Source organism: Miscanthus floridulus, chromosome 1, assembly GCF_019320115.1.
Source record: "Miscanthus floridulus cultivar M001 chromosome 1, ASM1932011v1, whole genome shotgun sequence".
In the NCBI taxonomy this organism is placed as follows: domain Eukaryota; kingdom Viridiplantae; phylum Streptophyta; class Magnoliopsida; order Poales; family Poaceae; genus Miscanthus; species Miscanthus floridulus.
In genome coordinates, this window is record NC_089580.1 from 148,001,510 (window position 1) to 148,024,030 (window position 22,521).

Genomic DNA, 22,521 nt, shown 5'->3' on the forward strand with positions numbered 1-22,521 from the left:
ATGTCAAAGGAGTTCGAGATGTCAATGATTGGAGAGCTTACATTCTTTCTTGGTTTTCAAGTCAAGCAAATGAGAGACGGGATTTTCATCTCTCAAGAGAAATATACAAATGATCTTCTCAAGAGATTCAAGATGGATGAATGTAAGCCAATCAAGACACCAATGCCAACTAATGGACATCTCGACCTAGATGAGGGAGGTAACATGGTTGATCAAACTATCTACCGCCCTATGATAGGTAGCTTGTTATATTTAACCGCATCTAGGCCCGACATCATATTTAGTGTGTGTATATATGCAAGATTTCAAGCTAATCCTAAGGAAACTCACTTAATTGCCATAAAAAGAATCCTTATGTATCTTAAGCACACACCAAGCATTGGCCTTTGGTATCCCAAAGAAGCTATATTTGAATTAGTTGGCTATTCCGATTCGGATTATGCCGGTTGCAAAGTTGATAGAAAAAGCACATCTGGAGGGTGCCATTTGCTTGGTAGATTACTTGTGTCTTGGTCCTCCAAGAAACAAAATAGTGTGGCCTTATCCACCGCCGAAGCATAATACATTACCACGGGTGCTTGTTGTGAATAAATACTTTACATAAAGCAAACTTTGCTAGACTATGGTGTAGTTCTAGGAAAGTACCTCTTTTGTGCGACAATGAAAGTGCGGTAAAACTTGCAAATAATCTGGTTCAACACTCTCGCATCAAGCACATAGATATCTGCCATCACTTTCTTAGAGATCATGTTGCTAAAAATGATATATCATTAGAAGGTGTAAGGACCGAGGATCAATTGGCGGATATCTTCACTAAACCGCTAGATGAGGCGACTTTTTGTCGATTGCGGAATGAGCTCAATGTTCTTGATTTTAGTAACTTCACTAAAAATTGAGCTTGTGTTGTCCCTTGCATTGCATTGTAATATATAACATGTTTAATTTTTGGTAATGCATATAGGGCTTGTCTAACATGGTTAAGATAACAGTCATAAAGCGTGTGAAGAAGCTTAACCTTGGATCAAACTTGACAAGCAACTAGATTTATTTTCAAGTATTGCATTGCATATGCATGACTGTTGCTTTGTCGTTTATCTTCAATTGCCCTCTTATTGTCTATTTTCTTAAAAAGAATTATAGCCTAAGGCAAAATATTTTTGAAAAACTTGAGGGTTTGAGAGAGGTCACTCACATTGGTCCCAATTGGTGTTTATTTGGATCTTATTAGAGTTGGGACTTGATTGGGAACAGGCAGCACGAAGGACTTTGAAGATTTGCTAGAAAAAGGGTGACCAGACGCTGCACCGGACTTTGATGTCCAGCGTCCGGTCAGTTCACAGGAGGTGAACTGCTGCTAAGGAGTGACCGGACACTGAAACAGTGTTCTCCCAGCATCCGGTCGGATGGCGATCTAGCGTCCGGTCGATCGAAGACGATGAAGGCAGCTTGCACCGGACTCTGGCTGCGTCCGGTCGGGGTTCACCGGACACGTCCGATCACGATTCCAGGGGTTTTGGACCTCTCTGGAATCGACCGGACGCTGGGTGGCAGCGTCCGGTCGCTGCCATCGGAGCGTCCGGTCAATAGGGAACATGCGGGTTCAGGTTTCTTTTCTCTATTTTCTTTTCTGTCTCGTTGCGGACCCCATATAACTATTGCCGCGACCTAAGGCCCCAATCCCACGCAGTCATCGTCGTTCCCAATCCAATCCGTCGCGCCTGTCCTTTGCGCCGCCGCTAGCTCTGCGCCGTGCACCACCGCCACCGTTGCCCGCGCTCCACCGCTGCCCGCGCTGCTCCATGCCATGCGCCACCGCCGCCATTGCCCGCGTTCTACCGCTGCCCACGCTGCACTGCGCCCGTGCCACCGCTCCCGCTCAGCCACCGTGCCCTGCCTGTGCGCCAGCACTGTCGTGCCCTGCTCGAGCACCAACGCCACCGAGCCCTTGTTCTAGAGCCGTTGAGCTCTTGCCCTAGCCCACGCTCGTGTCTCTACTTCATGTGCCTGAGCCACATTGCAGTGCCCTGCATCCTCTGTCGCCGATCCATGCCACTACAAACCCTAATCACCAGTTGCCGACCCGGTGGTCCCCCGATCCGTTCCTCTTCTCGTTGTTTCACCGGTTCATCAGGTAGCAAGCCCTCGGTTCTAATTTCGCATCTAATTGCTTGCTTTTCTAGGGTTTCATATCTCTAGATGAATAATTAAAATTATTTGTATACCCTCTATTCTATCGTGTAGCGAGTCAGTGCCATTGTGGTCCTATTTGCAGTTGTCAGTTAACTTGGGGCCAAGCTCATGAGTACGGATCAAGGCCAAGCCTCAGAAGTGACAGTTGGCAGTTGATCTTTGTCGGCGGTAGTTGTTCTTTTCAGATCCATCAGATGGCTCATGTCAAGAATGTTAGAGGTGGTCCCGGTGATGAGGATCCGAGGCCCCCGCCTCGCTTGCCTACAGATCTAAAAGGCAAGGCGACGAAGAAGCTTGCAACAAAGAAGCAAAAGTATCTAGATGCAGATATAGCTAGAGCAGCCATAGTTGCAGTAGCAGCTGAGCATGCAGAGGTAGGAGGTGCTAGGAGTGGAGTCCAGATCGCAGATCAGCTCTCTTCATCTATGAGAGCTGCACTAGAGCAGGTTGAGCGCTGTCATGGTGGTCCGGCTGGGACTGTCATGGTTGCAGGACGGCGAGTTCTCTTGGATGAGAGTTAGCCTCAAGGGGGGTCACAGCAGGAGCCATAGCCAGCAGCGCAAACTCAGGAGGGAGAGCAAGCCATGGAGACAGAGCAGGCACCTCAGCCACAACTTCACCGCTCTGGTCGTACCCATGTGCCAGTCACTCCGAGGTCATAGGCCCAGTGGAGGGGTTCATGTCCAGCGCCTAGACCATAGGGTTCGCCCCTAGTGACCCACTTGGATTTGAGGACCGCCACAGCCAAGCAGGTTCAGCAGCTTAGATTTGTGGACTTTGAGCAGTGGTTTCCACCAAGGTGGGATGAGCGTGCTTCAAAGGGTTTCTACACACCTCTGCAGGAAGATTTTTATAATGCATATCTTAACAGTGGGGCTGTATTCAGATCTCAGAGGGTGTGTAACATTGAGACCATTGTTGCAGCAGCTAGAGAGCACATTCGCCCCTACCTATCTTACCTGCCAGGGCTGACAGATTTACTTGGATGGACAGGCTTATATGTTCCATCTTAGGTCCATCAGTTCTATGCTTCTCTCTGGATTGACCCACAGCACAGATTTATACACTTTGCATTTAGTGGCAGAGATTACAAGCTGACGAGCACTAGGGTCAGAGAGATACTCAGGCTTCAGGTGCAGCCCGTCTGGCTACATGAGGTTTGCTATGGACAGACAACGCCCCCCAGATGCCCTCATGGTGGTATGGTGCCCCCTACAGATCTAGTCCACCACTGCTTCATAGAGCCATTCGGCGAGGGGTCTAGCAGGACACCCAGTGATCTCACTCCCACTGCTAGAGTGCTTGATGCCATTATGAGGAGAACACTACTTCCGAGGATGGGGTATCGTGAGGGCTTGACTCGCATATAGTTACGGTTACTAAACTCTCTGATGTAGCAGGCAGTGTTTGATATCTAGGATCTCCTTCTATCAGAGATGGAGGATACTATTGCAGAGGGGTTCAGGGGTCACAGGCAGCTATCGTATGCTCACTGGATTACATTCTTGATCCACAGGGCAGTTACTGTGAGGCCTCCAGAGATGCTGACAGAGTACAGTGATGCTACTACAGAGTTCTCTGCATATAATATGACTCAGATGATCCGACATAGTGTAGTGAGGACACCTAGCCAGCCGAGCCGACGTCCAGAGGTGCCAGAGACTATAGCTCAGCAAGATGAGACTATCAAGAGCATAGCAGCTATAGAGGAGGAGCAGCTTGATGCTCAGCAGGAGGGGATGGTCGAGAGCGACCCTAGTGATAGCTCAGATGAGGACTACTGAGACATTCCTCAGATGCCTTCACGTCGACATGACCATGAGGCCAGTAGTTCCAATTCAGCTCCACCTGCACCGTAGATAGACCCCGCTCTGCTTGCCATACTTGAGTGGATGAGGCAGGATAAGGCTCGCCAGGCTTAGGAGACCGCTGCCACTTTTGCACAGTTTCAGACTCGGCAGGATGAGTTTCAGCGGTAGCAGCGGCAGTAGGCCATGCATCAGCAGTAGCTCCTCATGCAGCAGCAGCTCCTTGGATTTATGCAGCATGTAGTGACAGCTATTGGGGTTCCACCGCCACAACCTTCACCCCAGCTTGGTCAGCCTGCCACCACTTCTATGACTCCAGCTTTACAACCTAGTGGGCTTCAGAGTCAGGGATAGCCACCAGCACAGTTTGCTTCACCTATAGAGCAGGTGTCCTGGTGGTTTGCTTCGCCCATGTTAGCCCCGCAGTTCACACCTCTCCAGATGGGCTTCATACCGGCTCAGACATCCTCGCTATTAGTGCTAGATACTTCAGTCTCCAGGAGTCTTGGAGCGACTTTTAGTGAGTTTACAGGGCAGCCTACTCTGCCATATTTGCATGTCCTAGGTCCGTCTATAGTTGCACCTATTACCGGGACTACAAAGACGCTCCCTTCCTCGGTGGCATCATCAGAGCCGGCTGCTCCAGTCATACCTGCACAGTCTACAGCAGCTCCAGTTGTTGATCTAACCCAGATTGCTTCAGCGTCGCTTCCAGCTACAGAGGGTCAGACTACTCAGAGCTCTAGTTCATATGATGATGGCACTTAGTTCCAGCTTGCTCCTCGTACCTCAGCGCCCGACTCGTCCGTTGCAGCCCCACCGACTGACCCTTAGGTTTTGGTGTTTGATGCCAAAGAGGAGAGGGATCAAGTATGTTAGTCTTAGGGGGAGCGACATATCTAGGGGGAGCTTAGTTTATCTATTAGATTATCTATTACATTTGGAGTTTTATGTGTGATACACTATTATGCATTCGTATGTTTACTTTTATGTATCAAACTATATTTATGTGATAGTGATATCTACGTGATTGTGATATATGACATGTGTGCTCTCTACTTTGAATTATTTATATGTCATATCATTTGTGCTATGCTCATTTGCTTTGCTTCCGCGTTTTACTTTGATGCAAAAGAGCTTTATTACTTGTACTCATACTTATTTTCATATCTTTTGAGTACATCATGTTGGCTTGGGTCATATAAGCTTGCCTAACTCTTTTGTTCTTATTGTCAAAAGCTTATATGGACCAAGCATGTTAAAAACCTTAACTCTTTCACATACTTGAGGTAGTATTGTCATCAATCACCAAAAAGGGGCAGATTGAAAGCATCTAGGCCCCTAGTTGGGTTTCAGTGATTAATGACAATACGTGATTACTATGACTAACGTGTGTTTTGCAGAGGCAATTAAGTTAGGTCATGGTAATAGAGATCGATTGGGCTATCATGGTGGTCATGCCCCTACGATGGAAATTGTTTCGGCTTTCAAAGGATGGACGACAAGGTTAAGGATGGACTAGTTCTAAGTGTCGTTTGGTGTTGAAGAGACACTTAGAGTAGTTTAGGACTTTGTTTTTCCTTTGGCCGTACTATTAAGGGGGGTATGGATGGGTAGCTTGACCTAGGTGAGTCTAGTGGGTTAGGTGTGGTGCACACTTGCTAAACCTAGCACTAGGTAGCTCCTAAAAAGCCCTTAGATCTATTGGAGCAAACTTCATTCGCGTGCCTTCGAAAGTTGGAAGTAAATGGATGGTCAAATACTGATCGGACGCTGGCTTTGGTGTGACCAGAAGCTGGTGCAGAGTCCGGTCAGTTCATTTGATCAAGGTGAAGTCGTCTGGAAGTGACCGGGCGCTGAGACGTGAAGTGACCGGACGCTGAGGGCCAGCGTCCGGTCGACTCCAGTAAGGTTCCAAAGAGGGAAAATCATGATCGGACGCGTCCGGTCACCATTTGATCACTAGAATTCGGGGTGGACGGACCGGCGCGTCCGATCAACATGACCGGAGCGTCCGGTCACCCCGCAGAGGCACATAACGGTTTGTTTTTCAGTCTATGTTATAAATACTTCCTCCTTTCGTGTGTGGGGGTACTTTTGCTCATTTCAACAGCTGAGAAACACCTTTGAGAGTGCCAAGAAGAGCAATGTCCTAGTGAGGTGATTGAGATTTGAGAATTCCAAAGAGAGCCCTCATTAGTGAGATCAAGAGTAGCAAAGTGTGCATCCACCCTTCTCATTAGGCTTGTTGTGGTCAAGTGAGAGTTCGTGCTTGTTACTCTTGGTGATCGCCATCACCTAGACGACTTGGTGGTGATTGGGAGCTTGGTGATCATCCGGCGGAGCTTGTGGATGACCCAACTCAAGTTGTGAGTGGTTGTGGGTGATTCACCGCGACGGAGTGTCAAAGAATAAACCTGTAGAGAGCACTTGATCCTTGCGCGGATGAAGGGGAGCTACACCCTTGCGCGGGTGCTCCAACGAGGACTAGTGGAGAGTGGCGATTCTACGATACCTCGGCAAAACATTGCCGCGTTCCTCCTTTTCTCTTTACTTTGAGCATTTACTTTGAGCAATTCAATACTTGTCTTTATATTCATAGAATTGTCATGTTAGAGTAGGATTAGAATTTAGGTTGCAAAACTTTTTGTGCTGTAGAACATTAGAAACACTTTCTAGGCACAAGGGGTTAATTGGGCTAACCGTTGGATTTAATTATTGCAAAAAAATTAGAATTAGCCCAATTCACCCTCGCTCTTGGGCATCTTGATCCTTTCACCGTCACGCGTAGAAGCTCCCTCGGACCATCTGGCGCCGCCATGCAGAGGGTCCTCGGGCTATCCCGCGTCGTTGTGCTCCTCCACCACCACCCGCAGGAGATCCGCGACCAACGTGTCAAGGAGGCCACGCGTCCCGCACTGGCTCCTCTGGCCCACCCAACGCCGCCGCGCGTAGAGGGTCCTCGGGCCGTCCCGCGCCGCCGTGCTCCGCCACCACCGCTCGCAAGAGATCCGCCGCCACCACCGCCCCAAGGAGGCCGCGCCGCCCGCACAGGCAGGAGGCCACCACCGCCCGCCGGTCTAGCCCGCACGCCTAGAGCAAAACGCCTGACGAGCAAAGTGGGTCGCCCTTATTCCTAAGTTTCTAAGGAATCGATGGAACCCGCATCTCCAGCGAATATTCGCTGACCTCCCATCCAAACACCTCAGAATCTGGGTTGAACTTGCTCCAACCCAGTTGACCCCTCCGTCCAAACACGTTGTACAACCTCAAGCCCTGGTGTGAAAGCCCAATTTGATTCAACATTCAAGTACCCCTTAGGCATAGCTGATTTACAACGCAACAGAGCAAACCAATTGTGTAAATGGACACCTGTTGATATGCCACCATTATAAGTAATCGAATGGATGTTTATTTCAGAAGAAATGGAGTGCCTGGGCAAGGGCAACGATGACGACGGGTTTTCATTCATGTCCCGTTTACATTGTTTGTTTGTGTTTTGTCCTTATTGTCGTGTCGTGACTACATCATGGGTAAAGGCTAAAGCACCATCCCGCCGGCCAACCGGGTTGCGCCACGTGAGGACCCGAAATCCTGAACACTATCGGTTCGGTTCATAATGGGTCCATGCAATGCAGCTTTAGACATTTCTCGAGCTCCCTACGCGTGTGGGTGTGGTGGTTCTACCCGACCCATCTCACAGCCTTATCCTCTTCCTCGATCGCACGACGCCTCATCAACGTACATGCAAAAAAAGGAGGGAAAAGCTTGCGAGCGATGGTGACTATGGCCGGCACCCGCACCGCCCTGGCCCTGTTAGGGCACGAGGGCTTGGATTCTGGTCCCAGGCCGGTAGTGGCGCCGCGCCGCAGCAGGCTACGCGTCGTCGCCGTCGCGCTGCGGACCAGGCCCACCACCAGACTCACGGTCCCGGACCCCCCGCCCCCGGCGCCGGCGCCGGAGCCCGTGTTGATGCCGTCGCCGCCTGTGGCCGCAGGCGCCGCGGCGGTGCTTCTCGAGGCCGGCGTGCCGCCCGCGGACCTCCGGCGCGCGGCGGGGATGTGCCCGGAGCTGCTGTCCGTGCCCGCGGAGGTCGTCGAGGCCGCGCTCCGGTTCCTGACGGAGGAGGCGGGCGTCCCGGCGTCCGACCTCCCGCGCGTGCTCCGGCGGCGCCCGCGCCTGCTCGTGTCCCCCGTCGCGGCGCGGCTCCGGCCCACGCTCTACTTCCTGCGCGCGCTGGGCGTGCCCGACCTGCACCGCCGCGCCGACCTGCTGTCCTTCTCCGTGGAGGACAAGCTGCTGCCCCGGATCGAGTTCCTCGAGTCGCTGGGCCTGCCGGCCCGCGCTGCGCGCTCCATGGCGCGCCGCTTCCCGGCGCTCTTCGCCTACGGCGTGGACGGGAACATGCGGCCCAAGGCGGAGTACCTGCTGGGCGCCATGGCCCGCCGCGCCGACGAGCTGGTCGACTTCCCCGAGTACTTCTCCTACGCGCTGGCCGCGCGCATCGTGCCGCGCCACGAGGCGTGCGCCGCCTGCGGGGTCAGGATGCCGCTGCCCGTCATGCTCCGCCCCGGGGACGCCAAGTTCCGCGCCACGCTCGCCAGCTGCGTCGGGTCGATGCTGCCCCGGAGGCGGTCGCCGCTGTGGCACGCCACGTGGGTGGACGACGACGCCACGGCGGCGGCCAAGGAGACGATGGTGTGAGTGTGACGTGCGCATTGGTAGCGAGCGAGAGGCTCTTCTTGCCTCTTGGTGGTGTAATATATTAAAGATACGAAGGCACGCCGAATCGGCGGCCTTCTAGGCTGTCCACGTAAGTCTTTTTTAGTTTGTGCGTTAGATCGAAATTCCACGGCTCAGATGAGATGCGTCACAACCGGCCTTCCTCCGTGCATTCGGCAGTGGACAGATAGCAGGGACGGTGGATTCTATGACATGGTCGGTGCCTAACATGGTGGTCGGCACGCATGCGAACGCGTGCGTGCATGCTGCTGGGACCTATCTGTTTGCGTGTGCGGTACGCTGCTGACACTTCCGCGGGTGAGTTTTACCCCTCCGAGGCCTTCGTCCCTCTCTCACCCTGCTCTCGACCTCCTCTCTCTTTGCCTCTCTCTCTCCACGCGGGGTGGACCGGCGGCGCGCATCTCTCTCTCTCTCCCCCCCCCCCCCCCCCCCCGCCGGCCTCCCCCTCCTCTGCTCCTCCCTCCTTCCCCCTGCAACCCTAGCCCCGACGAACTCGATGACCCTGTCACCGCTGCAGCCGGTGGTCGTCTCTCCGGCGTCGGCGGCCACCCCTCCCCCGCTTGCCTCCCCCTCCCCTACCCCTCCATCTCCCGACGGTGCGACCACTACCCCGCGATGGCGCGACCGCGTCCATCCCGCCGGACCGCGCTGCGTCTTCTGTTTCTACCTAGGGGCTCGCGGACGGCGTGCAGGCGCTCAAGGACTCCATCCGGGGCCTCGACGTGGGTGTGGGTCGGCCGCGCGGAACATGGCCACCTTGCTGCGTGGACAAATCGCGTTGTGTCCTCTTCCTCCCCCCGGCAGCTACGGGTCTAGATGTGGCAGCTGCGCGGACCGGTGGCCTTTGCCGGCAGCAACGGCGCTTGGGTCACGACCGGCCTCGGCTGCAAGCGTTTCCCTCATCTTCATCTGCCCAAGCTTGGTACTCCCCAAGGTCTACCTCGCCGCTGTCTTCGAGTAGATCGACGCCATCCAGGTTCGTGTCCCCTTCTTCTCAGTCTGGATCTGGGGTTCAATCTCGATGGGGTTGTTGCGGCCTTCTCGATTTGGTTAGGTTTTGACTGACATCTCTGTGTTTGCTTTTCCTAAGGCCCTGCAGCTTGCTGGGAACGCCGCCGAGGATCCACATTGTCGTCACTGATGAAGGTCAGCACAGGTCTACCACTAATGATCGTTTGTCCTCTCATCTATTTGTTCATATTTGCAGATATAGGTTGCTCAAACCGATTACAAAAACAATCTTATTAACTAAGCGCTCTGGGAACCCAGTATTAATTCCCACAAGCCTTCCTTCAGGTTATATTTGTTTTGTTTTTTAAGCAGTACATCTACTGTATCAATTTGTAAACAAATTGAGCTCTTACATGCTTGTGATAGTTATCTCTGAAAAATAAGAGATGGTTCATGGATTCATCGGCACCGTCTATTCTTGGCTATATGAGAAGCATCTCTATTTAATGCCTTCGACCTGCTGAACGTATGGACATGAATCCACTGCCTATCTATCTCTGCATATTTAAATATTTAAGTGCCTCCTAATATCCTAACTGATTTGTTTTTCCAGATGGAAAGTGACCTATCAATTGCCTTGTAGATGTTGGATTTCCTACAGCTTAAATGCAGACATGTCACATGGCACTTAGTATTTCTGTCAGTTTTATTTATTCACAGGTTTTTGTTCTTCATCCATTTGTATATCCAAATTTGTTCCCTTTCATGTCATTCACAATTTTCCTACTGTATGATTATAAACCTCAATACATGATACATGGTCTATATGGTTTAGTTTCCATATTGTTTATATTTCTTTGCGACTTTTTGCTGCATGACAACAAAGCTGGCTGATGAACTCTAAAATTATGCCTTTATGTTTCTATATGCACCTCTAATTTTGTAGATCTCTCTTATGTTGCTAAGGTTCCATTGATACCTTGATGGAAAATTATTTATCTGATTGTTTTCCGAAATAAAAGAGTGGAATGTGATATGCTGTCTCGCATGTGGCGAATTATTGTTTTGTGTTAATATTTGACCTTCATTCACGGATTACAATTTTAGCATTTCTTTGTGATACAGAGTATGCTTCGGTGATACAGATGAGATTTGTAGTACATTTGTTTGCTTTATAGACCACTACGTTTCCCAATTTCACACTTGCTCAGCCATCATGTACTCATGTGTTTTAATTTAAATTGTCACATTCACGTTTCTTGAATGCCTGCAGGGAGATAAAGTACCGAGAATACTTCTTCTGATGTTGAATACCAAAACTTACATACCTGGTGCAATGATTAATTGATAGTCAAGATATTTTCTTAGTTCATCCAGAGTGGGAGTAACTTGGCAGCAAGGATGCCAGCTTCCTTATCCATGAAATTCTTTTGTCACCTGTTTCAAAGGTAAACCTATAGTAACTTTTTCCCTTATTTGCCAAACTAATCGGATGCACCTTGGTTAGTGATCGCATATAACCCAGCAGCCACAAGAATAAGTATATGCTTTTATCTGTTGTTATTTTTTGTATGATCTACCAGTCATTCCTATGTGTTGACATCCTAATGCAATTCCAAAGTTGAAACTTGAGTCCTGGCCGTATGGGAGATGAGCCAAATAATCTATACGCAATGTATTATTTGATTTCCTTCGGTCACTTTTCTATCCGATTTGGATGTTACACCATCTTAATCTTAGGCTCATGGGATTTGACACTTACATGGATGCTGGCTGAGCTGTGATGAGCTCGCTCACTGCATTATATGGGTGGTGGTGGTATTGTTGACGATGGATACTGAAACAGATGAGTTTTGTTTCCAAACTAAGATGACATCATGAACCCTTCTATCAGATTGTCAGTTAACAATTGGAGAAATTACTTGTTATGCCTCTTCTAACAGTAGTGGATATTTTAGATAGCAATATAGCATTTGAGTAGCCAAAAAACACAGAATGATCCTGAAGTGGTTTGTTGGGCACATTTCTCATCTCAGTATTATGCGAATATACCCTTGATAGGTTGTCAGACAAGAAGGCGACCAGAGCCCGCATTTCAATGATGCCTATTGGTACTCCATGGGTGCCTTACAGAACACCTGGTGAAGGAACCTGGCAGTGGCTTGACATATGGAATGCTCTGGTAAACCCAATAACACTGACTATATGCTTCCTTGGGCTGATGTAACTATATTTTTTTGCTGTGCATGGATAAGTAATTTGAATTGTCAATGTGCAGTACCGTTAGCGGATTATCTTCATCGGGGACAATATAGATGAAGAATTCAGCATCCAAGTGTTAGCAAGCATGCTGTATCTTGACAGCATTGATAATTCCAAAAAGATAATGTTATACATTAATGGACCAGGTGGAGATGTAAGGACCTCAGAATACTATTATTGTACTTGTGTTGGTCCCCATTTATTTTACTGTTACACTTTCCATTTCCTTTTTTTTAGGTGAGCCCGTGATTCTCTGACCTTCTACCTACTACACTATCAATCATCAAGGCATAAATTGTGAATAGTTGAATTTGCATATTACAGATATCTTGTTTTGATGCTTTTAAAATATTCATATAAATAATAAAAAGAAGTCCATGAAAATCAGATTGCCCTACGATACTCATGTTACATTCGAATCCAAACTTACCCTGGTGTTGCAGCTTACTCCGTGTATGGCGCTATATGATACCATGCTAAGTCTAAAAAGTCCAATTGGTACGCACTGCTTGAGCTTTGCTTTCAGCCTGGCAGGATTTATTCTTGCAGCTGGTGAAAAGGTATTACTACTTAGTATTGTCTTTCTATTGACCATATGTGGCTTTAATATGCTCAAGTATAATGCCTATTTCTGTTGTTCTGTATGTATTGTTATTAAGGGTTCACGTACTGGTATGCCTCTATGCCGGATTTCACTTCAGTCTCCTGCTGGAGCAGCTCGAGGGCAGGTTTGTAAACTTAACTGTTCAATATGGGAAATGCCTACATTTTACAGTCTTGATTTATTGGACCTTTATCTGTAGGCTGATGATATAGAAAATGAAGCAAACGAGCTTATTCGTATCAAGAACTATCTCTATGGCAAACTCGCAGACCACACAGGTCATTCTGTCGAGAAGGTAGGAAAGTCTGATTACATGATCTTCTTTCTCATCCCATTGGTGGTAAATGGTGGTTTGGTTTGCTCTAGCCTGTGGTATCTCATGATGAAGTCCCATAGAGGATCATGTATTATAATTTTCCCACTTGTCTTTCGTAACTCCAGTTCAAGCATCCCTTTCTTAAACATTTACTTCTTTGCAGATCCATGAGGACCTCTCTAGGGTGAAGCGTTTCGATGCTGGAGGGGCTCTTGAATATGGGATTATTGACCGTATTATCAGGCCTTCTAGGATCAAGAAAGAGGGCTCCACTGCCCAAAGGAGAGATATGCGAAACCTAGGACTTGGCTAATAGATGCTATCCTATTGTATCAGATTTTTGTGTGCTGGACTGGGCTACTCCAAACTTCAACTTGCGGTTTCAGACTCAAGGACTTAATAGTAGATAACAAGAGATAAGCAGGAAGGCTGGCTGAAGTAGGATGTAGCAGCTCTTCCTTCCATTGCATCATATGTATCGACAAATGCAGCACATGGTACTTTGATGCGACAATGTCCTTGTTGGAGAGCAATGTAACTGTCCGAAGCTTTATGCATACGTATTTTGTTGGTGTGCAGTGTTTAGTATGCTTTTGCTAACTGTCAGTATTATATTGCTGGGTTTGTTGATGAAAACAGCAAAGAAAAAGACCAGAGGGCATTAGCCTCTACGCGTCTCGTGCCCAGCTCCATCAAATACTTCTTTCCACTAACATGCAACCAGCATTTATGTTCGTTTACAACATTGTAATGAAAAAAGTCAGGTTACCTTTCCTTCTCATATTTTTCTATTTAATGTACCAAATACACCCTTTCATAGCAACGCAATGAGAAAATATATTAGACATATGAGCCATATTTCCCAATAATTTTTCTATACCAAGCATATCACCCGCAGCGAAGCGCGGGCAGCAATGGCTAGTATCCATAACGATTGGCATTGGCTGCTTGTAAGTCTGATAGCCATCATGAATGAATCTAGTTGGTTCTACAATTGCTACCATCGTGGCCGTCACATAAAGTGAGTAAAGGCATTGGCCATACTTGCTTTATATTAATTTTTTTCTCTATCTTAATACGAGACGCATAAACTTTTTGCGTGATTGAGAAAAAAATATCATTATCTCATCCTCCTCCCAGAGCCTTGAGTTCAGTCAAGAGCCCTCTTTGTGGACATGAATTTTCCTTCCCAATTTTCCAGTTCTCACCAGCCAAAGGAAATAGAAGAAGAAGAAAAAAAAACACGTGCCTCTGCATCGTACGATCGCATCCCTCCCCTGGCCCCTTCACGGCTGCACCGGCCTCGCTGCCCAGCGTCCCCACCTCCCAGCAAAGAATCCGGGACGATCACACCTAGCCCAATCACTCTCCCCCTTCAAATCAGCACTATCCACACTCCACCTCATCCTCGCCACAGCACCAACCGCCAGAGCACAATTTGCCGTGACATAAATGAACAAATGCACCGCCTTCTTTGCTTGTGGCCTAAATCAACAAATGCACTATTGCCGTGACATAAATGAACAAGCGCACTCTGGCTTCGACGTCGGTCTAACTTCACAAAGATTCTTCCAGTATTTTTAGGGCCTCATGTTGACTACAGACTACCAAAAGTGTATGCGGAGAGCTTTCTCCATAGAGAGCACATATAGATATATATGTAAATAAGTTGGTCTGTTGCGTATACTGAATTGGCCGACAAGGGTGGTAGAGGTTTTATAACAAGAAGCAACAGTGGTAGGTGGGTTCAAATGGTGATAGGCACGATCAACGGTGGAGAATCAATTATGTGATAGTTATATAGATCCAATGACCAGTAAGAATACTGGAGGGTCAGAATGATAACCAACAATAATATGCAAATGTCAATGCCAGGTAGTGGCTTGACTCGGCAGAAATATATCACCGTCGGGTGGTGGTTTTAGCTGCCCGAAGCCTCCGGTAATGGCATCGGAGTGGTCAAGTTTTATTCCAGAGAAGGTGTTTTCTGTGCGCGCATGGAGATAGAGCTTACCGGAACCCTCCAATGGTCACCAAAGAAGAGGCACTGGAGCTTCGATCACTAACATGGCTAGTTTCTGACATGAGTCATGGTCGTTGAGAGAGCTCTAGTGGTAAGCTCCGATGAGGCCACTAGACACTACACCAGAACACACAATCACTACCAGAGCATCACTATCAGATGTGCTGGAGCCGGCAGTGACTACTAATCACTATCAAGTGGTAAGGCGAGGATCGGAACAGTTTTGCAAAAGTTTTGGAGACACCTTTTTTTAGAAAGGACGGTAAAAGTTTTACCACGAAATATATTATACGAAAAAAGGAAAAACAAGGTATTTACAAGCCTCGCCCACTCACAACCCCTCCCGGCACCTCACAACTACAACTACTTGCAACTTGACTAGCAACAAGGAGGGCGGTTACGGGAGCTCGGGTGGACCCTGAAAAAATAAACAACTAGAAAAAGACCGACTAAAAAGCAAATAAAGGAAATACACCGGCTAGAAAACCACTAACTTCGTCATGTTCGTTTGAACTTATCAACCATGGTACAATGTTTTTTTGTCACAACAAAACATCATCAGCCGGCTTATCAGCCGCAAAAACCATCGCTAATTGAAATTGATGAATATCTTCTTCGCATAAGAGCGCTATTTGTCTTGGCTGCAAACTTTTCTTGTGGAAGGTCCTTCGGCTCCTCTCTTTTCAAATATTCCACAGGAAATATATGATGATCTTGTCAAAAGTCCTTCTTTGGAGGCTCCTTTTATATGACGGCTTGTTGCATTTCTTGATATTACAAAAGAAACATGCCGTTCTATACTTTGGTTATTTGCGTTTTCCTAAAGTAGAGCCTCATTTTGTGCCTTTTTTTTATCTGTCTATTTGGAACTTGAGTGATCTGACCCATTTAAACACTCAAGCAATTTGAGGGGACAAATTACACAATGGAGACAAATAACAAAATTCGTGTGATTCAAGCATAATGGTCACACGAGTAATCAAACATCACAGAACACACGAATAAAACTGTGAAAAAATGAGTGAAACTAACTATAATTTCACTCTGATTATCCAACACCACCGTGTACCATCAAAGCACCACCATTAATTGGAGCCTAATGGTCACCAAAACAATCATAAAAAACAAAACAAACAAAAATAACTAAAAAACAAAATTCTCAGGCCATTGTAAGAACCAAGAAAAACAAATATAATGAAAAAAATACAGAAATAAAAAATTGTCTATGGAATGCAAAAACCAAAAACTTTCTGAGGCCATTAGATAAACCAAACAAATCAAATAGAAGCAAAAAAAAACAATAACTAAAAGCTAAAAATTCCTATGAATTGCAAAAAAAAACAAATATTTTTTAGGCCATTGTTGCAGAATAACATTAAAAAAGAGCATAGCAAAGATAGTTCATTTAAAAATACTTGCCAAATCTAGCTTGTTTTTAAACAAAGCTAGTAACATAAATGATACCAATGAGTTACACCTGATCAACAACTGTAAGTGCAATTGAACTCTACTGTAACTATAAAATTAATCCATAGCAACAAGATATTAAAACCAAAGTTACTTACAACCAGGAAGCCAATATTTAGGAGTACAGCAGTATCACAGATAACTAAAAACAAAATTATCAGGCATTTGCAAGAACCAAGGAAAGCAAAGAAAATGAACAAATTACAGAAAACAAAAAAAAAATCTATGGAATGCAAAAACCAAAAACTTTCTGAGGCCATTAGATGACCAAACAAATCAAATAGAAGCAAACTACAAAATAAAAAAAGCATAAAATTTCTATGAATTGCAAAATCACAAATATTTTTGAGGGGGTTGATGCAGAAAAACATACCAAAAAAACAAAAAATTACAACATAGCAAAGACAGTACAATAAAAATGCTTGCCAAGGCTAGCTAATTTTTTTTACAAAAAAAACTAGTTACAACAATTATATCTATGGATTACACCTGATAAAAAACTGTAAGTGCAATTGAACTCTAATGTAACAAGCAATTTGAGGATGGTCCGCCGGCCGAGGTGGTAGCACCGGGAGGATCGTCCGCCGTCCGGCGAGGCCACTCACCTGCAGGAGAAAAGTGCGTTGCAGGTTGTTATTAGTTCAGATGCTGGTAGAGTAGTAGTATTCCTGCAGGTGGCATTTGGATAGCTGCTGGGTTTGGGTTGAGGAAATGAGATGTTTGCCATGACAGGACCCAGGAGGCTTCGACCCACGGCGGCAGCCTGCAGTGCCTCTCCGGCCACAGCTTCTCGCGGGCGGCCGGGTCGGGGTCGACGGCGCACATCCAGGCAGCTGCGAACCAGCCACCAGCACCCCCAATCGACCTCCGGCGAGCAGATCGACAGTGCCACGGCGTCCCTCTCCGTGGTGGCGGCAGCGGCTCCTGCTCTGCGCGTCAGGCGGCGAGGCTCTCGTGCTTGGGCCCCCTCGCAGCGGCCACAAAAGGGGCACTCCTCAGCCTCCAGCCTTGCGCCTAACTGGCACCACACACTCCTCAGTGGCGGGTGGAGTCGGATGCCGCAGGCGGTGGTGCCGACGCGGCGACGGGGCCTCCTTCTCCGACTGCCAACGAAGGAAGACGACACGTGTGATGTTTCCCGTTGCTAACCCACCCTCCCCATTGGGATAGCTTTGGTGGGACAAGAGGCTCTAGTTGTCCAAACCCAAACCTACTGAATATCCCTATCCAGAAAACCAAACATGGGTTATGATATCCCTTTCCCACCCACTCTATCCCATCAACCAAACACCACTGCAGGAGAACAAACAACGTAGACTAGACTAGAGCTAGCCCAGAAGAAAAAAAAAGTCCAATGAACGGCAGGCGTCGAAACATAACACGGGACGCATGGATGCTGCACGTGAAGAACGGCGCAGATAGCTCCTGGGTCAGATTCGACGGCCAAAAAACCTGTGACGGAGAGGAACAAATCACACGGCCAAACGATAGCTTTCTTGTTTTTTTTTGGTACGGCTCTAAGGTCAACCCGATGCATTCTCGTGCCTACGAAACGTGCTGAAGATGGGGATCGAGCCGTAGCTTGGTTGGCGAGGGCTCCCGGTGCAGAGGCCACCGACACGCGTTTGAACCCTGCTCGAAGCGGGTTTTCCCCTATAATATGTGTCTGCACTCTACAGCCTCTCTCGCGTAGAGCCACAAAGGAATTGCGACGTATCCGTCGTCTATGGAGCCATGGATGGTCCTGGTGGTCCCGTGATCTTAAGAAGAACGCGGTTGTTATCTGCGTGTAGTTGTAGGTCTAGTAGTGCGTGTGGTGTGTGGTGTGCGTGCGTAGCGTGGGTGTGTGTATGTGTATGAACAAATACTACAACTATACTTAGATGAGAGGTTTCAGAAAGCACACCTCTACGCGAGGGTCCCTGATGATGCATCCGTCTCTGTTTTGCTGTCTGCCTGTCTCCATCTAGAGGTTTCAGAAAGCACACCTCTACGCGAGGGTCCCTGATGATGCATCCGTCTCTGTTTTGCTGTCTGCCTGTCTCCATCTCTGCACACAAGGCATGCGCGATGCATGCATGTGCTCGTGTTTCATGTTCCTTCCTGATAATTTGTCCTTGAATGATTGTGTGTAGTCCTTGACTAATATACCATCTTGTCGGCCAGCTGCAGTTGCTTCACGGTAGATCTTGTTTGGCTGTAGTCTGTATCACTAAGACGGTCTCAAAAAGAGATTTATATAGACACCCGAACCTAAACTGGGTAAGAGATCTAAAATCAGCCTCCAACAGATTATCTATACGAGAGACCTATTTTGGGTTGTTTGATAGACACAACTCAAATATGAACATCCCCTCTTCTGGAAACCCATTTGTAGAAAATATTCTCTTTGGAGTTATGTTGTTGGAGAAAATGCCAAAAAGTTATTGAACCCTTTGAACGTAGAGTTACCCAAAGATCAAATGGGTTTTATATTTTGGATGTTGTTACTGGAGATAGTCTTAACCAAGGTTTTCATTTTCGAAAATTAAAATTTATCGGGGGTCACAGATAAAGAGGATAAACAGGATATATCGGACCAAATTCAAATAAAATTTAATTTGAATTTAAGTAAATTTAAATAAAATTTGTACGAAAAAGATAGATATTTCTCTTATCGGCACCTACGGATAAGAAAGATATATCAAAAATATCGGAGACTTCGACCGAAAAAGGAAACCATGGTCTTAACACCTCTATCTATCTGTATTTCTCCAATCCACCTCGATAGCTGTAGATTTAAGATGGACGTGCACAGATACCTACCAGGATTAACAGCGATAGCACTGCTCTGAATCTCTGATAGATCCGTATACAGCTCACACATGCCCATCGCCAATAATCACTCGGCTGTTGGCTCCAGTGTCCAGAGGGCCGGGTGAAGAAAAAAAAAAGGCTGACCCCTACGTCCTAAGTCCTCATGGAGCTAGCACCGTCGTGGGCGTCCTTCCTCGCCGTCGTAGTGGCTGGCGCCGCTCTCTTTGTCGTAACCATTCTCCGGCTCCGCCCGCGCTCCACGCGCAAGTACAGGCTCCCACCGGGCCCCCGGCCATGGCCGGTGATCGGCAACCTGAACCTGATCGGCTCGCTGCCTCACCACTCCATCCACGAGCTCTCCAAGAGGTATGGCCCGCTGATGTCCCTGCGGCTCGGCTCCTTCCCCGTCGTCGTCGGGTCGTCGGTAGACATGGCTAGGTTCTTCCTCAAGACCCACGACCTGGCGTTCATCGACCGTCCTCAGACGGCGGCCGGCAAGTACACTACCTACAACTGTGGTGGCCTGTTCTACCAGCCCTACGGCGCGTACTGGCGTCAGGGGCGCAGGCTCTGCCAGACCGAGCTCTTCAATGCGAGGCGGCTCATGTCGCTCGAGCACGTCCGCAGCGAGGAGGTGCGCGCCATGCTGAGAGATCTGCACGCCGCGGCGGCGTCGCCGTCGGCGGTGGCCGGTTCTTCTGGTGGCCACGTGGTGGCGCTCAAGGAGCACCTCTACATGGTGAACCTCAACGTCATCTCGCGCATGTTGCTAGGCAAGAAGTACATCGTCGACGGGTCTGGCTCGCCGGCGACACCTGAGGAGTTCAGGTGGTTGATCGACGAGCATTTCTTTCTCAACGGCGTGCTCAACATCGCTGACATGATCCCGTGGCTCAGCTGCCTGGACCCGCAGGGGTACATCAAGAGGATGAAGAGGTTGGCCAAGATGTTGGACCGGTTCCTGGAGCACGTGCTGGATGAGCACAACCAGCGACGGCGGCGAGAAGGCAAGGATTGCGTTGCCATGGACATGATGGACGTTCTTTTGGAGCTCGCTGACGACCCCAACCTCGAGGTTCCAATCAAGCAGGATAATGTGAAGGCGTTCACTCTAGTAAGCGTTACTAATCCACATCATGCATAATTGTTTTTTAGGCATCGGATGATTTGTTATCTGGACGTGCGACCCTACCCAAAATAGCCACCTTCACGCGGGCGAGGCGCGGGGCAGACAGAGGCGCCGAGGTGGAATGGATGTAGGGCGGGCGAGGCAAGTCGGAGGGAGGCAATGTGAGCTGTTAAGGGAGAGAAGGGGAAGAAGGGAGAAATAGGAGAGAGGAAAAATAATGGAAGAAAAGAGAAAGAAAAAAAAGAGATAAGAATACTATGAACAATTCTTTTACATGAGCTGTCCAGAGCAAAAGAAAGCAGTTCCGCTAGACGAACTGGAGCCAGAACAGTTTTGCTAGAGCCACGGCTCTACCAAATGCACCCAAGTCCACCCATTCTAAATTGTAGGTTGTTTTAGTTTTATTGTAAGTTAAACTTATTTAGGTTTGGTCAAGTTTATTAAAAATGTAAATATCTATGGCATCGATTATTAATACACCATGAAATGATGAAGTATATTTTGATGTGGTAGTAAATTATGTAACTCTTCGTCTATTCAAAAGTATATGACATTTTGATTTTTCTAGATACATAACTCTTTTTTATGTATTTAGGTATACTACACCTACTAAAAGCAAAATATCTTATAATTTGGACAGCATTTCCAATGAGTAAATGTTAACATATTTGGTTAAAATTAACTTTGGCTGAGCACAAAACTAGACTAATGAGTGGTTCTGCACCCAGGACCTGATGGGCGGCGGCACCGATACCACGTCGGTCACTGTAGAGTGGGCCATGTCAGAGCTCCTAAGGAATCCAGAGGTCCTTGCCAAGGCCACTGAGGAGCTAGACCGTGTCATTGGCCGGGACCGTCTTGTGGCAGAGGGGGACATTCCAAACCTCCCATACATGGAGGCCATCGTGAAGGAGACCCTGCGCCTGCACCCAGTCGCGCCACTCCTTACGCCGCGGCTGGCTCGGGAGGACGTGTCCGTGGGCAGCTACGACATCCCGGCAGGCACGCGCGTCTTCATCAACGCCTGGGCCATCGGCCGCGACCCGGCGGTGTGGGAAGCTCCCATGGAGTTCCGGCCGGAGCGCTTCGTCGGGAACAGAGTGGACGTGAAGGGGCAGCACTTCGAGCTGCTGCCGTTCGGGTCCGGCCGCCGGATGTGCCCTGGCATGGGCCTCGCCCTCAGGATGGTGCCTATGATCTTGGCCAACCTGCTGCACGCCTTCGCGTGGAGGCTCCCCGACGGTGTGGCGGCCGAGGAGCTGAGCATGGAGGAAACGTTCGGGCTCACCGTGCCGCGCTTGGTCCCGCTCGAGGCCCTCGCTGAGCCCAAGCTCCAAGCTCGCCTATATGCAGGCCCGTGATCCATGCAGCAAGCCTATCTTGCTATTGCTGCCTACATATACATAGCTCCGGATACGATGTCGACATGCATGCATGTGCTCTATATTGTGCCCACAATAATAAAGAAGAGACGTGATCATACGCTCATATTTTTCTGTGGTTGTTTGTGTTTAGTTTCACTTATAGTGACTCAAATTTATGTATCCTAAAGGAACTCTCCATGAACTTTTTGCTTAATCCAGAAATGGGCAATTCTCTCCCTATACCACAGCAAAATCACTGATTTCGTCATATGCCTTTTAACACAAGACTTGGCAACAAAAAGGACATATATGGACAACAAGATAGATTGGTTTGATTTTTGCAACAGTGATACTTGGTCCCTCTTGTATGTCTAGGAATTTTTGGAGAATCTGAAATGCAGGAATGTTGCATTTGTAAGAGTTATTGGTGTGAGCCAGAAAAAGACAGTGGTTGATGGACTGAGAACTTTGAGGTGTGATGCTGATATCATTGCAATGATAAAATGAGAGTGCTACTTGCAAGAACATCTTGATGTACGTCGACCATTCAAATTTTCTTGAAAGATAGAATTTTTTTCTTGATAGGTAGAATAGGGATATTGCACAAGTTGCTCATGTAGCCACTAGTAGCCAAGAGAGGTAGTCTACTTTTGTTGAGGGGACAAGCACAAGTTACCAAGAAGGCATTGAGATAGAAGATGGTGGTGAGAGGGAATTGGGTGTAGATTCTGATGTCGATTCTGATTTTGTTGACAATGACTACGAGTTTGATATTGATGACGATGACTTATTTGCTCAAAATGTGGATGGCATGTTAATTAATGAAGAGGCTAACACTAAAGGGAAGGACTTGTGCATTCAAGAAGAG

General features: G+C 47.9%; 2 protein-coding genes and 1 pseudogene across 3 annotated transcripts; all 3 read left to right on the plus strand.

Moving 5' to 3' along the window:
* The first annotated feature begins 7,388 nt into the window (after positions 1-7,388).
* Positions 7,389-13,431, plus strand: LOC136543597 (protein SEEDLING LETHAL 1, chloroplastic-like; annotated as a pseudogene).
* On the plus strand, positions 12,410-13,187 carry LOC136465037 (ATP-dependent Clp protease proteolytic subunit-related protein 2, chloroplastic-like). The gene is made up of 4 exons (XM_066463939.1): positions 12,410-12,514; positions 12,614-12,682; positions 12,758-12,853; positions 13,038-13,187. Exons 1-4 carry the CDS (start codon positions 12,410-12,412, stop codon positions 13,185-13,187), a joined length of 420 nt encoding a protein of 139 aa, XP_066320036.1.
* Positions 13,432-19,268: 5,837 nt separating the features above from the next.
* Positions 19,269-21,866, plus strand: LOC136497423 (dimethylnonatriene synthase-like). Of its 2 annotated transcripts, XM_066493226.1 has the most exons (3): positions 19,269-19,988; positions 20,058-20,274; positions 21,018-21,866. In XM_066493226.1, exons 1-3 carry the CDS (start codon positions 19,324-19,326, stop codon positions 21,648-21,650), a joined length of 1,515 nt encoding a protein of 504 aa, XP_066349323.1. In that variant the 5' UTR covers positions 19,269-19,323; the 3' UTR covers positions 21,651-21,866. The 2 variants fall into 2 exon arrangements, with proteins under 2 accessions (XP_066349323.1, XP_066349314.1); XM_066493217.1 differs by having other exon boundaries at positions 19,269-20,274.
* The last annotated feature ends 655 nt before the right edge of the window (positions 21,867-22,521 follow it).

What these genes read in the sequence shown, in the direction of transcription:
- LOC136497423 (XM_066493217.1), top strand. Translation starts at nt 19,324, where the DNA reads ATGGAGCTAGCACCGTCGTGGGCGTCCTTCCTCGCCGTCGTAGTGGCT. An exon ending in ATGTGAAGGCGTTCACTCTA is followed by an intron (nt 20,275 to 21,017) that starts GTAAGCGTTACT and finishes TTCTGCACCCAG; the next exon opens with GACCTGATGGGCGGCGGCAC.
- LOC136465037 (XM_066463939.1), top strand. Translation starts at nt 12,410, where the DNA reads ATGGCGCTATATGATACCATGCTAAGTCTAAAAAGTCCAATTGGTACG. An exon ending in TTCTTGCAGCTGGTGAAAAG is followed by an intron (nt 12,515 to 12,613) that starts GTATTACTACTT and finishes ATTGTTATTAAG; the next exon opens with GGTTCACGTACTGGTATGCC. An exon ending in CTGGAGCAGCTCGAGGGCAG is followed by an intron (nt 12,683 to 12,757) that starts GTTTGTAAACTT and finishes CTTTATCTGTAG; the next exon opens with GCTGATGATATAGAAAATGA.